At 45.3% G+C, this 13,721-nt stretch overlaps 1 protein-coding gene and 1 long non-coding RNA gene across 4 annotated transcripts in view; one reads left to right on the top strand and one right to left on the bottom strand.

Annotated features, from left to right (window-relative positions):
• The window catches only part of LOC134299139 (uncharacterized), a 30,875-nt gene extending 29,889 nt beyond the window's left edge, over positions 1 to 986 (top strand). Inside the window, exon 2 of the long non-coding RNA XR_010006288.1 lies at positions 706 to 986. This is a non-coding gene — a long non-coding RNA (uncharacterized LOC134299139). The remainder of the gene's footprint in view (positions 1 to 705) is intronic.
• The window catches only part of cradd (CASP2 and RIPK1 domain containing adaptor with death domain), a 107,170-nt gene that overhangs the window by 33,647 nt on the left and 59,802 nt on the right, over positions 1 to 13,721 (bottom strand). For 2 of the 3 annotated variants that reach the window (XM_062980950.1, XM_062980949.1), the window contains exon 3: positions 2,574 to 2,755. In XM_062980950.1, coding sequence (XP_062837020.1) covers positions 2,574 to 2,755 — 182 coding nt within the window. Of the gene's footprint in view, positions 1 to 649; positions 2,756 to 13,721 lie in introns of those variants that run through there. The other variant, XM_008110864.3, reaches the window with a different exon arrangement.

The raw sequence follows: 13,721 nt of genomic DNA, 5'->3' as shown, positions 1-13,721 counted from the left end.
ATGAAAACCTAGTATTTATAATCTAAAATATATATTTTGTCACTGAGTTTATGATAGATATTTATGATTCATGATCCAGGCAAACATTTAGACAGTGAAGTTTTTGGTTTTTTTTTTTTTTTTTGAAGAACTGCCTTTCCTCTTTTGAACCTGTCCACTCCTTGTAATCTGTCACAGAAACTTTTTCTTGGTTTTCAAAGGCAAGATGGAAGGGAGCTGCTTTTAAGTTGTGGCACCTTAATTTTCAATAAGGTCCATTTTGTAAAGTTTGAGATATGCTTAAACAAATGTCATTCAAGCATTAGTTTTACATCCATGATTTTCAGCTAAATCTTTTGGTAGCTTTAAGAAGTAAGTTTGAGCCACTGTGAGCACAAAAAGAAGCCAAAAATTAAATTAGCTAGGACTTTTTTCTGAATGTGTTTTTAATTCAATTTCATTTTTATATTCTAGTTTGTAGTTTGTATTTTAATATTATTTTTATATGTTTAAATCTTGTGTGCACGTTTAAGTGTCAAGTTGCATGAAAAACCACATACCAGATTCTTGATCCTTAAGGACTGCAGCACCCAGACCGCAGTAACTACAATGCAGAATTATCCAAGCCAAAACCATCCATCAAGTAAGAAAGAAATATGGCAAGAACATATACGGTATATCAACATTTAGTTTATTTTGACACTGTTTTTTCATTCATTATTTCAGATACACATTTTGGAGTTGTCAAGAGAGTATGATTTGGTCACTAAGGAGAAATCCTTGTCTCTATAATCCGCTCGTGACCTTGGAAACATCAAGACATGAAGGTGATCCTGGCTTCTCAAAGAAGCAGCTCTTGAATTGCCTCCAAAAGTTATGCATGGAATCGGTACAATCTGAAACAATTGCTTGTATCAACAAAATCAAAGATCTAGGTATTTAAAGTATCATTACATTAAAAACATTAAAGACACCCTCAAGTTTCATTAAAAGCAATAAAAAATTCATCCATTCCTTGGAAAGTCTCACTTGGCTATGGTGTCCATGCTCTTGTTACATCCCAAAGAGACTGCTACAATGTGCTCTACGTGGGGTTGCCTTTGAAGACTGTTCGGAAGCTTCAAATGGTCCAATGGGCAGCAGCCAGATTGCTCACTGGAGCAGTGTACAGGGAACACGCAATCCCCCTGTTACGTCAGCTTCACTGGTGGCTAGTGTGCTATTGAGTACTTTATAAAGCCCTAAACAGTTCCGGCCCAGCTTGCCTGGCCGAACGTATCTCCCCCCTACGATCCACCTTGGAGGGTATGATCATCGAGGGGAGGCCCTGCTCTCAATCCCACCTCCTTCTCAGGTGAGGTTGGTGGGGAAGAGAGACAGGAGCTTCTTAATGGTGGCCCCTCATCTATGGAACTCCCTCCCCAGTGAGATTAGATCAGTCCCTCCTTTCTGACCTTCAAGAAAAAAACGTGGCTTTGGGACCAAGTTTTGCACCCCAGGCATGGAAACCCCTATGATCACAGCACCACACAAGAGTCCAGAAAATAAGAAAACAGTTTATTGTAAAATATATCAAAAGTATAGGGGGAAAAAATCAGGTATAGAGAAAGAAGAAGTATATCCAAAAAGGGTTTTAGCAATAAGCAATAATCCAACAGGAGTCCAAATGTCTCAAACAAAGGCAATACAGTCCAGGAATAGCCAATGATGTTGCCTGAACTAACTTGAAAATAAACAACTTTTCAATTAAAAGCCACATGAAAGCATTTTATCTCCCCTGAAATCTCTCCCCAGATTTCCCATGCAAATGCTCTGCCCTGCAATGTCTGTTTGTCTGCTCGGATCTGTAAACGAAGGTCTGTGTTGATTTCCATATCTCCAGGTGCTTTTTCCTGGCAGCCTTCGGTATCACTTAATTCTTTGCTTGAGTCTTCCTTATCTAATGTCTGTGGCTGGTTCGACTGACCTTTGACTGTGCTTTTCCAGTCAGCTTTCTCACTGAAAGGGGCAACATTCCCTTGACTTAAATCCTCATCACTTCGTGGCCCCGGAAATCCCACAGGCAATCCCACAATGCTCTCTAAAACATTAGTGAAACCATCAGCCTCTGGCTGATCTACAATACCAAACTCTTGACCAGTAAATCTGAGCAGTGCAATAAGAAATTCTGAAATTACACAATGCCGAATGGAACTGTCCTGCAATATGACATGAGTTGTGTGATTTAATTGATGTTTTGATGTTGATGTTTTAGTTGTTTTGGTTTTTAATGTGTAGTTTATTTATCGATACGTATATGTGCGGCATCGAATTGTCACCTTTGTAAGGCCATTCTGAGTCCCCTTCGGGGTGAGAAGGGTAGAGTATAAGTGTGGTAAATATAATAAATAAATAAATCTTGGGGGGGGGGGGGGGGGAATCAGTTGAGATAGTTGGAAAAAAGTCAGATTTCTTATCCAGTAAGAATAAGAGTCTCACTGAAACATTTGTTGGATTATAGAAGAATCCACTTCTCCCAGCTTTAAACTATCACGTAGACTCTCTAAAGTCGCTTTATTCCCAAAACGCTGCCTCCATAAAATGAAGGCACTCACAATCTGTGACTGAATATTGTAGGGATGATTGGCTTTGCAACGATAAATGTCGGTTTGTGTCAAGCCCAGAGACAACACAATGTACTCCCATTCAGGTCCAAGTCCTCTAGCAAGTTTGTTAATCTGCTGATCTGTTGGTGGGTTTTTCAAAGTGTGCTGCAAAATCCCAGGTATTTCATCATCTACAAGAAGGAAAAAAAGAGACAGAGAAATCGCACTGGAACTCCACGTAGTATGAGAAAATAAAACTTTAGTGTAGACTTCAGAACCAATGCCCTCGAATCATATGCTAACAAGATTAACCAGATGGCATTATAATTAAATACTATGAAATATTTATGACGCAAAACAGCTCCATTTAAGGCTGTACTAGAATGATCCGGCCCCAAATTTTCCACTCAATCCAACATTTCAACAGAGGTATCTGTGTTCACAATGGGCCAGGATGGTTCTCTAGCAGTCATTTGATGCATAATTCCAGCTACTTCTAGTTTGTACTGAGTGAGAAGTACATGAGAAAGTTATTCAGAAGCCAAAAAATATTCTAGCTGTACTTTTCAAAGGTTAGCAATCTAGAATACTATTTAAAATTATTTCTGATATTGTTTATACAAAACCTGTTTTCTCCCTACTGAAATGATGTGTTCTCTCCAAGGATGTAGATAATTTTGAGCATCAGCTGAATTTTATTTTTCAAAACAGAACACTTACTTCTTTATTGCTCCAGAACTAGAGGAAAGCCTCATCACATCACATTATAGAGCCTAAATTAAAATGACTGCAAATCATTCCCCCAATTTTAATTTTAAGACTCCTACCACACACATCTCATAACTTTTAACTTCTAGTAACTGCTATTCATTTCCATTTCCTTTTTGTAAAATCTACCCTGATGAAAAAAATTGGTTATCCCGGTAGCTTGCATTCCTGCAATTTCTCAATGAAGGAATTACCCTAATACAGATGCTAAGAAGATAATAAAAGCTCCCAAGTTGGTTATTAAAAGAGGAGGTGGGGAGGGATTTCAAAAATTGGAAAAGTCACTTTCTTGGGCAATAAATCATACAACCCTCGTGCTAGCACAAATACTGGCCACAGAGGCTGGGGAAGTCCAAGATCAGCAGTGTAGAAAATTAAGATTTTTGAATTCTTCAAATTGTCTGTTATAATTTCACAGGTTCTGAACCTTAGAGCTATTTCCTTCTCTTGAAGCTCTGAATTCTGAAGATTAATATTAGCATTAGCATCTTTTCCATTTATGGGATCAGCACATTAAGAACTGATCCTTCACTTCTGTTGCCTTGGAAACTGCATAAATGAGAACTAATTATAACTGTGGGATCAGAATGTTGGGTGTGGTGCAAGAGACCAGTCAGCTCCTTGCAAAACAAGCTCATTGTGATGCCTCCTTCAAAACCCCCACAAGGTTCGCAGCCACCATCAAAGGAATGCAACAGCATCAACCAAAATAGAAAGAACTCTATGAATGTTGTGGAAATAATTTTTAGAAATTGCCTTTATGGAAGATACAAGTCTGCTTAGCAGATGGTCTGAGCCACGTTGAACAGTTTGTTAAAGGCATGTTACAAAAAATTATGTAGAAGCAAAAGACAGCTGGGGCTCTCTCACATTGTACATATAATTATAGCTTGTTGATACCACTTTGACTGTCATGGCTGCATCCTATGGAATCCTGGGATTTATAGACTAGCGAGGAACTAGAACTATCTAGCTGAGAATTCCAGAGGCCTCATGAACTTGCCAACTGTAGGATTCATAGGATGCTACCCTGTTTCCCCGAAAATAAGACAGTGTCTTATATTATTTTTTGCTCCCAAAGATGTACTAGGTCTTATTTTCAGGGGATGTCTTATTTTTTCATGAAGAAGAATTCACATTTATTGTTGAACAAAAAAAAAGAGAACATTTATTATATACTGTACAGAGTTGTCATCACAAAACAGCATAACCATATATCTGCTTTGAAGTGGATATGAGTCTAAACTATCATAGAAAACAGGTTTCTGAATCCAGATTATCTGTTTTGAAGTGGGTGATATGAGTCTAAACTGTCACAAAATCCAGGTTTCTGAATCCAGATTATCTGCTTTGAAGCGGAGGATTTTTGCTCTGAAGTGGATGATATGAGTCTAAACCGTCATAGAACCCAGGTTTCTGAATCCAGATTATCTGTCTTGAAGGAGATGATATGACATCTGCTTTGAAGTGGATGATATGAGACTAAACCAGGCCTGGGCGAACTTCAGCCCTCCGGGTATTTTGAACTTCAACTCCCACAATTCCTAACAGGCTACCAGATGTTAGGAGTTGTGAGAGCTGGAGTCCAAAAACACCTGAAGGGCCGAAGTTGGCCCAGGCCTGGTCTAAACTGTTACAGAGTCCAGGTTTCTGACTCCAGATGCTCTGCTTTGCCTGGATGGTATGAGTCTACACTGCCAGATAATCCAGTTTGAAGCAGACAAGCTGGATCCAGAGACTGTCGAGGGAGATGGGGCTGCGGCCTGGCACAAGAGAGAAGCCCAACCCACGGCGTTCCTGCCACCGAGGGGCTCAAAGGGGGAGAAAGACCCGACCATCTGGCCCCTTCCCTCCCTCCCGGGCTCCCTGGGAGGCCCAGCCCCGCACACTCAACTCGCCCTTGCTGGACTTCTCCCAAGTCTTCATCCACTCAGCAGGGAACACGTCCCCATTGCCACTGCCATCTTCCCCGTCTGGTGCTGGAAGTGCCCGGATGTACGAGTGGCAGGCAGGCAGGCAAGCAAGCAAGAAGGAGCCCACCGCGCCTTCCTCGACGACGGCGCCCGCCTCCATCAAGGAAGGCACGGATCGAGGAAGGCACAGAGGGCCCCTTCTTGCTTGCCTGCCTACCTGCCGTTTGTACATCCGGGCGCTTCCATATTGAAAGCCTAAGTGCTTTTCCGATGGATTGTGTATTTGGAAAAAAATATCATTAAGAAAACCTGCAAGATTAATTCTCTGTGAAAAGGATATTGCAAAGAACGTTAAGAGAGAAAGATCGTGCATGAACATACCATATAACAATTTTAATTAAAATGTTTTTCACCTGGATAGGGGGGAAAGCATTTGTGCCCATCTCTGGGCATTTACTTCCAGTTTTCTGATTGTGATCAAAGCAGAATTTCCATAAGCAGATCACAGGAGTGCAGAAGCAAGCAGTTGTAGAGTTAGGTCTATGCAAAAGCTGCTATTTGCTAATGGAATACAGTGGGAATGTCTCCAGTGATTCCTAAAAGGCCATATGTTCCTCGAAGTCCTGCCACCATAGCAACAGCTCACCGCTTGCTTTGTTTCTAGGAAAGCACTCATCTGTGCTGTTTTGCTTTAGCCTTTATTAGATGGTAAACTCGGCTATAAAAGAACTAGCTGTGCCCGGCCACGCGTTGCTGTGGCGTTGTCTGGTGGTGTCTGTATTTTATAGGCAGTGTGGAAGAGGCCTAAGTGAGGCCTAACTCTGCCTGTCCCCTGGGCTGAGTGGTTTGCTAGGAGACCAAGTGGGCAGAGCTTAGCCCTCTAAACTGGCAGCACTTGGATAAAAACAATTATTCCTCTCCCTCTAATTAGGACTTTATTTTTCTTTTCTTTTTGTTGTATCAACCTAGAGGTGTGGATGAGGGGTTGTGCTGTCAATTTTCGAGGTTGTGGGGTGTTTAGTTTTGTTGTTTTGTCGGTCGCCAGGATTCCATCACTCTTTTATATATATAGATATATATATATTTACAACGAGCTGGGCTTTCAGGTTGCTTAGATCAACAACGAGCTAGGCTATTTAATGGTTGGGCGCTCAATCTGACCTGGGCTGGCTTCGAACTCTCTCTCAGTCAGTAGTGATTTATTGCAGCTGGCTACTAACCAGCTGTGCCACAGCCTGGCCATCACATGAGTACTGTGATTGAACAATGCCCAGAGAGGCAATAAAACCATATTGTAAACAGTGCCAGCAAAATGGGAACAAGCTAGTATTCAAAGACCTACCAGGGCAAAAGGAGACCAATTAGCGTTCTGATGCAATTGGGATGAATGTAACCATTGCTACTATTATCATTCATAATAATAATAATAATAATAATAATAATAATAACAACAACACTTTATTTATATACTGCCCTATCTCCCAGATGGGACTCAGGGCGGTTTAAATCATGGATTTCCTCATTTTTTATGACTTGTTTTTATGGCTTGATTATTGGTTTCATTGGTTTCTTGTCTTGTTTTTATAGTTATATTCGGGCTTGGCCCCATGTAAGCCACCCCGAGTCCCTTCGGGGAGATGGGGCGGGGTATAAGAATATTATTATTATTATTATTATTATTATTATTATTATTATTATTATTATTATTATTATTATTTCATATTTAAAGTCATCGCTCATCACCCCATCTTCAAGGCAGTTTCTTTTATGTAAGTTAATTACCACTGTGCTAAGTCAGTACTTCCTTTTGATAGGAAGCGAGTTCTGAATATTACAAGAGAAGAAGACTATTCCACTGGGGCCCCATATAATAACACTAGCTGTGCCCAGCCACGCGTTGCTGTGGCGTTGTCTGGTGGTATGGGAAATAAAGTATTGAGGAATTGGTGGTAGTTAAGGTCAAGGGTCCCCTGGGCTGAGTGGGTTGCTAGGAGACCAAGTGAACAGAGCTTAGCCTTCTAACTGGCAGCAATTGGATAAAAACAATTATTCCTCTCCCTCTAATTAGGACTTTATTTTTCTTTTCTTTTTGTTGTATCAACCTAGAGGCATGGATGAGGGATTGTGCTGTCAATTTTCGAGGTTGTAGGGTGTTTACTTTTGTTGTTTTGTGTGATGACCCATGGGCCTTGTAGTCCTGCTCAGGACATTGTAATTCCTGATGAGGAGGAAAACTTGGGTTTTTTACCTTCCCAGTCAGAACTGGTTTCCCCTCAGCCAGATCTTTCCCAGGCAGATCTGGGAACCTTGCACCTGCAAGAAAGTTGTCTCCCAGAAGTATGTCAAACAACCCCAGAGCCTACTTCTCCCGTGTTCTTGCGCCGGGAGTTTTGTAAACAACAGAGAAGTTTGGAATCAGCTTCGCGCAGGAGTGCGAGGATTGCAGCTAAGAATGTGGCCAATTAAGACTGCTTCTCGTGAGAATCTTTGGGGAGTCTCACATCTGGTCTCAGAGTTTAGCTTTCGGTTCTGATTCCCAGAGAACTGCTTCGGCGGGAAAGTTAGACTCTATTTAGGTGTTTTACCCGCGTAGTAACTTCGCGGAGTCAATTCGTCAGCCTACGGAGCGAGTTGTGTCTGGACAGCGCGCTCCGATTCAAGCCTCGCTCCTGCTCAAGCCTTGCCCTGCTTTCCAGCCTTCGCCTTGCTTCCCAGCCTTGTTTACCAACGGACTTCGCCTTGTTGCCCAGGACCAATCCTTGCCTTGTTCCACGGATTTTACCAAGTTATTCCACGGACCTTGTTCTTGTTCCTAGTTACCTTGTTCCACGTTTTAAGCCTTGTTTCAAGTATCAAGTTATTTCCTAGCCTTGCTCAAGTTTATGGACTAAAGGACCTTGTCATCTCCCCTCACTTTGCCTGGCAAAGTGAGTGTTTCGGTTATTGGATTACAACTTTGGACCTTAATATTTCATATTGGACATCGCTTTTTTGGACTAATTTAGACCTTTCCTGAAAGGTCTGCTTTTGGACTATTTCATATACTTGCTTTTATTAACTTTATATATTCCTTCAATAAAGATATTAGTTAGATTCTGGCCTCTGTGTTTGGTTATTGGTGCCTTTGCAACCTGGGTCGTGACAGTTTGACTCCGCCACCCATAAGCACCAATTAACCAAGGCCAGAATGTCTACCGGAACCGTGCCGGGTGGGCAGCCGCTTACCTACACCATCGACAAGGATGAGGTGGATCGCATCCGCGACAGACTCAACGCCCAGGATGGAGAAATAAAGGGCTTGCGGGAGCGCGGAATCCGCCTCCCGGCCATGGCGTTGCCTACCAAGTTTACTGGAGAAGCTTCTAAGGTTCATGTTTTCCGTCGCCAATGTCAAGCTTATCTAGAGGCCCGTGATGCCGAGTTTCCCCAAGAAGACATCAAAGTGGCGTGGGTTTACAGTCTTCTAGACGGGCCAGCGGCCAATTGGGCGACGGCACTGTTCGACCAAGCCTCTCCACACCTAAGATCAGCGCAACACTTCTTGGACCACCTCAAGGAGACTTGGGGAATCGAGGACAATTTGGAGGCAGCCGGTCACAAACTCCGTCGCCTTTTCCAAGGAGACAGACCAATGTCTCAGTATATAGCCGAGTTCCGAGTGCTGGCCCACAACACCGGCTGGAACGATGTAGCCCTCAGAGGACAATTCCGGGAGGGTCTCAACATTGAAATGCTGGAAGAAATCTCCAAGGTGGATCCTCCCCAGACCCTCGAGGCACTCATTGATCAATGTTTACGGGCTGAAGTCATGATTGCCAACAGGAAACAGTGGGTTCGAGGCCAGGGCAGTAGAGCCGGGGCAAAACCCCCCGCTCCCACCAGCGTTCAGCCACGTCCAGTGTGGAGACCCCCACCGCCAACCCCATACCCCAGAGGAGGCGAGGAGGTGCCGATGCAGTTGGGCAATGTGCGTCCCAGACTGGATGCCGCCGAGAAGGCCCGTCGTCAACGCTTTAACCTCTGTTGGTACTGCGGGAATGGGGGCCACTTCGCCAGAGAGTGCCCAGCCAAAGGGAAGCCTGCCGCCCGTCTTGCGGCGGCGTCCTCCACGGAGACGAAGGCGTCTGAGCCGACTGGCACACAGCCGGCGGGGGAAGCCAACGACCGGGTGTAGAGAGGCTCGCCAACCCGGTCAAAAAATCTATTCAAGAGCCGCCAACCGGGGTCCTGTTCCTTCTCGTGGTCACATTATGGTCAGCAAAAAGGGGACCCGTCATGATCCACGCCATGATAGACTCTGGAGCTACCAACAATTTCATTGATAGAGAGTATGCCGACTCTCTGGGATTACAATATCATGATTTCAAGAATGCCCGTGTGGTGCAAGCCATAGACGGCCGCCCCCTCAAGACGGGCCCCGTAAGTCAGTGGTCGGAACCCACCAGGATGTGGATAAGGGAACATATGGAAGAGATTTCCTTCTTTGTTACCGAGGTTCCCCATTTCCCTGTGATTTTGGGAATCCCATGGCTGACTCTCCACGACCCTAACATCTCCTGGTCCAACAGAGAACTGCAGTTTGCTTCACCGTATTGCCAAAACCATTGCCTCGTAGCCAAGGTCTGCCATGCCACAGACACCGAGCCCATCATCACCTTGCCAAAGAAGTACTCCGAGTATTGGGATGTATTCAATGAGAAAGAAGCCGAAAAATTACCCCCACATAGACCTTATGACTGTGCCATTGACTTGGTGGAGGGGGCCCCGATCCCGCGAGGGCATCTCTACTCCCTGACCGAACCAGAGCAAGAAGCTCTCAGGGAATTCATAGAGACAAACCTTCGCAAGGGATTCATCAGACCCTCTCAATCCCCAGCCGCCTCCCCAGTGATGTTTGTGAAGAAGAAGTCAGGGGAACTACGCTTGGTGGTGGACTACAGAGCATTGAACAATATCACCAAGCGGAACAGCTATCCCCTGCCCTTAATCTCGGATCTACTGGATCGGCTTCGAGGAGCCAAGGTTTACACCAAGCTGGATCTTCGGGGGGCTTACAACTTAGTTCGCATCAGGGAAGGGGACGAGTGGAAGACCGCCTTCCAGACCAAATTCGGATTATTCGAGTCCCGAGTTATGAATTTCGGTTTATGCGGAGCTCCCGCAACGTTCCAGCATTTTGTCAATGACATTTTTCAGGACTATCTAGACAGGTTCTTGATAATCTACCTGGACGATTTTTTGGTGTTTTCTAGATCACAATCAGAACATGAGAACCACGTCAAAATGGTGTTACAACGACTGCGGGATCATGGACTTTATGCCAAGCTGGAAAAATGCGCCTTTGATCTACAAGAGGTAGATTTCCTTGGTTACCGCATCTCGCCTCTAGGGCTTTCCATGGATCCAGCCAAGGTTTCAGCAGTATTGGAATGGCGGGCGCCAACTAACAAGAAAGAGGTGCAGCGTTTCTTGGGGTTCGCGAACTATTACCGCAAGTTCATTCCAGATTTTGCCCGCTGGTCCGACCCCATCACTAGCTGCATCCGTGGAAAGCAGCCTTTCCGCTGGACTGATCAAGCAGAGAAAGGGTTCCAGCAACTAAAGAAACTATTCACCTCCCAGCCAATTCTACAGCACCCAAATCCTGGAACCCCTTTCGTTGTGCAAGCGGACGCCTCTGATGTGGCAATTGGGGCTGTACTCTTACAACCGGTGGGAGATCACCTCCATCCCTGTGCCTTTTACTCTCGTCAACTAACCACACCAGAGAGGAATTACACCATTTGGGAAAAAGAACTACTGGCCATAAAGGCAGCCTTTGAAACTTGGAGACATTGGCTAGAAGGGGCCAAATTTCCCATTGAAGTCCATACTGATCATCGTAATCTAGAACATCTAAGAACTGCCCGCAAACTGAATCAGAGGCAGCAACGTTGGGCTTTATTCTTCGAACGTTTCAACTTCCAGATTCATTACGTGACCCCAGCCCAGACCAAGCAAGCAGACGCCCTGTCACGTAAACCGGAATACGCTGCAGGACGTAAGGAGACCTTTGAATCCCAACTATTACAACCCGAGAACTTTGCCACGCTCACAGTGGGGAACACCAAATCCATTTCCATTGGTTCAACTTCCTCTACTCCAGGACCCATCTGTGCTCAAGAAATCAGGGCTAGTCAGCAAGCAGATGCCTGGGCGCAGGACCAACTTCGCCAAGGTCTGCATTTTCCCTTTTCGCTTAAAGATGGGCTGCTTTGCTATAGAAATCATGTTTATATCCCACCCGGACCGGGCAGGGAAAAAGCGCTTCGTCTGTGTCATGACTGCAAACCAGCAGGACACTTCGGACTATTTAAAACCATGCATCTGATCCTAAGGGATTTTTGGTGGCCCAAGATCCGCAAGGATGTGGAAAAATATGTCAACACCTGCCCAGTATGTCAGCGCTCCAAGATAAGAAGGGAGAAGCCCTCAGGGCTTTTACACCCCCTTCCTACCCCATCTCGCCCATGGGAAATAATTTCTGCGGATTTCATCACTGACCTACCACCTTCCTGTGGATTCACCACGACCAAGTTAGCCCATTTCATTCCCTGCGAAGGCCTCCCCACGGCCAAAGAGACTGCGGATCTATTCCTTCAACATGTTTTCAGACTACATGGATTGCCCAAGAGTTTAGTCACAGACCGTGGATCTCAATTCACCTCTCGTTTTTGGAAGGCACTACAAAAACTATTGGGCATAGACTCTCGCTTATCTTCAGCTCATCATCCCCAAACAGATGGGCAAACGGAGCGCACCAATGCCACTTTGGAGCAGTATCTTCGCTGTTACGTAAACTACCAACAGGACAATTGGGCTTCTCTGTTACCACTGTCTGAGTTTGCCTACAACAATGGAGTTCAAGCTTCTACAAAAGAAACGCCGTTCTTTGCAAACTACGGCTTCCATCCACGTTTCTTTCCCCCTGTCATTGAAACTTCAGAAGTTCCCGCAGCAGAGGATTGGCTGCAGGAACTCACAGCGGTGCAACAACTTTTGCTCCAGCAACTGGACCAAGCCAAGGAGGACTATAAACGCCACGCTGACAAACACCGCCAGCCGGGCCCCGAAATCAAGGTAGGAGAACGGGTTTTTCTGTCCACTCGCTTTCTGCCCTCCCACCGCCCTTGCCGGAAGTTAGATGCCCGTTTCATTGGCCCCTATCCAGTGGTGGCGCAATTAAACCCCGTGACTTTCAAACTCCAACTTCCGCGTTCAATGCGCATTCACCCAGTGTTTCACCGTTCCCTGCTCCTTCCGGCGGATGGTGTGCGTCCTGATACAGACCAACCGGCCCCCCCTCCTGTTTTGATGAATGGGGAGGAGGAGTTCGAGGTTGAGGACATTTTGGATTCTCGCTTTCATCGCCGCCGCCTACAATATCTCATTGACTGGGTGGGTTTTGGCCCTGAGGAACGCTCTTGGGAAGACGCCTCCACAGTCCATGCTCCTGATCTAACCCGCCGCTTTCATCAGACCTATCCCGCCAAGCCGCGACCTCGCGCCTCGGGGAGAGGGCCCCAGTTTGGGAGGGGCCTTGAGGAGGGGGATAGTGTGATGACCCATGGGCCTTGTAGTCCTGCTCAGGACATTGTAATTCCTGATGAGGAGGAAAACTTGGGTTTTTTACCTTCCCAGTCAGAACTGGTTTCCCCTCAGCTAGATCTTTCCCAGGCAGATCTGGGAACCTTGCACCTGCAAGAAAGTTGTCTCCCAGAAGTATGTCAAACAACCCCAGAGCCTACTTCTCCCGTGTTCTTGCGCCGGGAGTTTTGTAAACAACAGAGAAGTTTGGAATCAGCTTCGCGCAGGAGTGCGAGGATTGCAGCTAAGAATGTGGCCAATTAAGACTGCTTCTCGTGAGAATCTTTGGGGAGTCTCACATCTGGTCTCAGAGTTTAGCTTTCGGTTCTGATTCCCAGAGAACTGCTTCGGCGGGAAAGTTAGACTCTATTTAGGTGTTTTACCCGCGTAGTAACTTCGCGGAGTCAATTCGTCAGCCTACGGAGCGAGTTGTGTCTGGACAGCGCGCTCCGATTCAAGCCTCGCTCCTGCTCAAGCCTTGCCCTGCTTTCCAGCCTTCGCCTTGCTTCCCAGCCTTGTTTACCAACGGACTTCGCCTTGTTGCCCAGGACCAATCCTTGCCTTGTTCCACGGATTTTACCAAGTTATTCCACGGACCTTGTTCTTGTTCCTAGTTACCTTGTTCCACGTTTTAAGCCTTGTTTCAAGTATCAAGTTATTTCCTAGCCTTGCTCAAGTTTATGGACTAAAGGACCTTGTCATCTCCCCTCACTTTGCCTGGCAAAGTGAGTGTTTCGGTTATTGGATTACAACTTTGGACCTTAATATTTCATATTGGACATCGCTTTTTTGGACTAATTTAGACCTTTCCTGAAAGGTCTGCTTTTGGACTATTTCATATACTTGCTTT

The sequence above is a fragment of the Anolis carolinensis genome, chromosome 5, assembly GCF_035594765.1.
Source record: "Anolis carolinensis isolate JA03-04 chromosome 5, rAnoCar3.1.pri, whole genome shotgun sequence".
Lineage (NCBI taxonomy): Eukaryota > Metazoa > Chordata > Lepidosauria > Squamata > Dactyloidae > Anolis > Anolis carolinensis.
The sequence above is the reverse complement of the archived record's forward strand: the minus strand, read 5'-3'. Positions and strand labels throughout refer to the sequence as shown.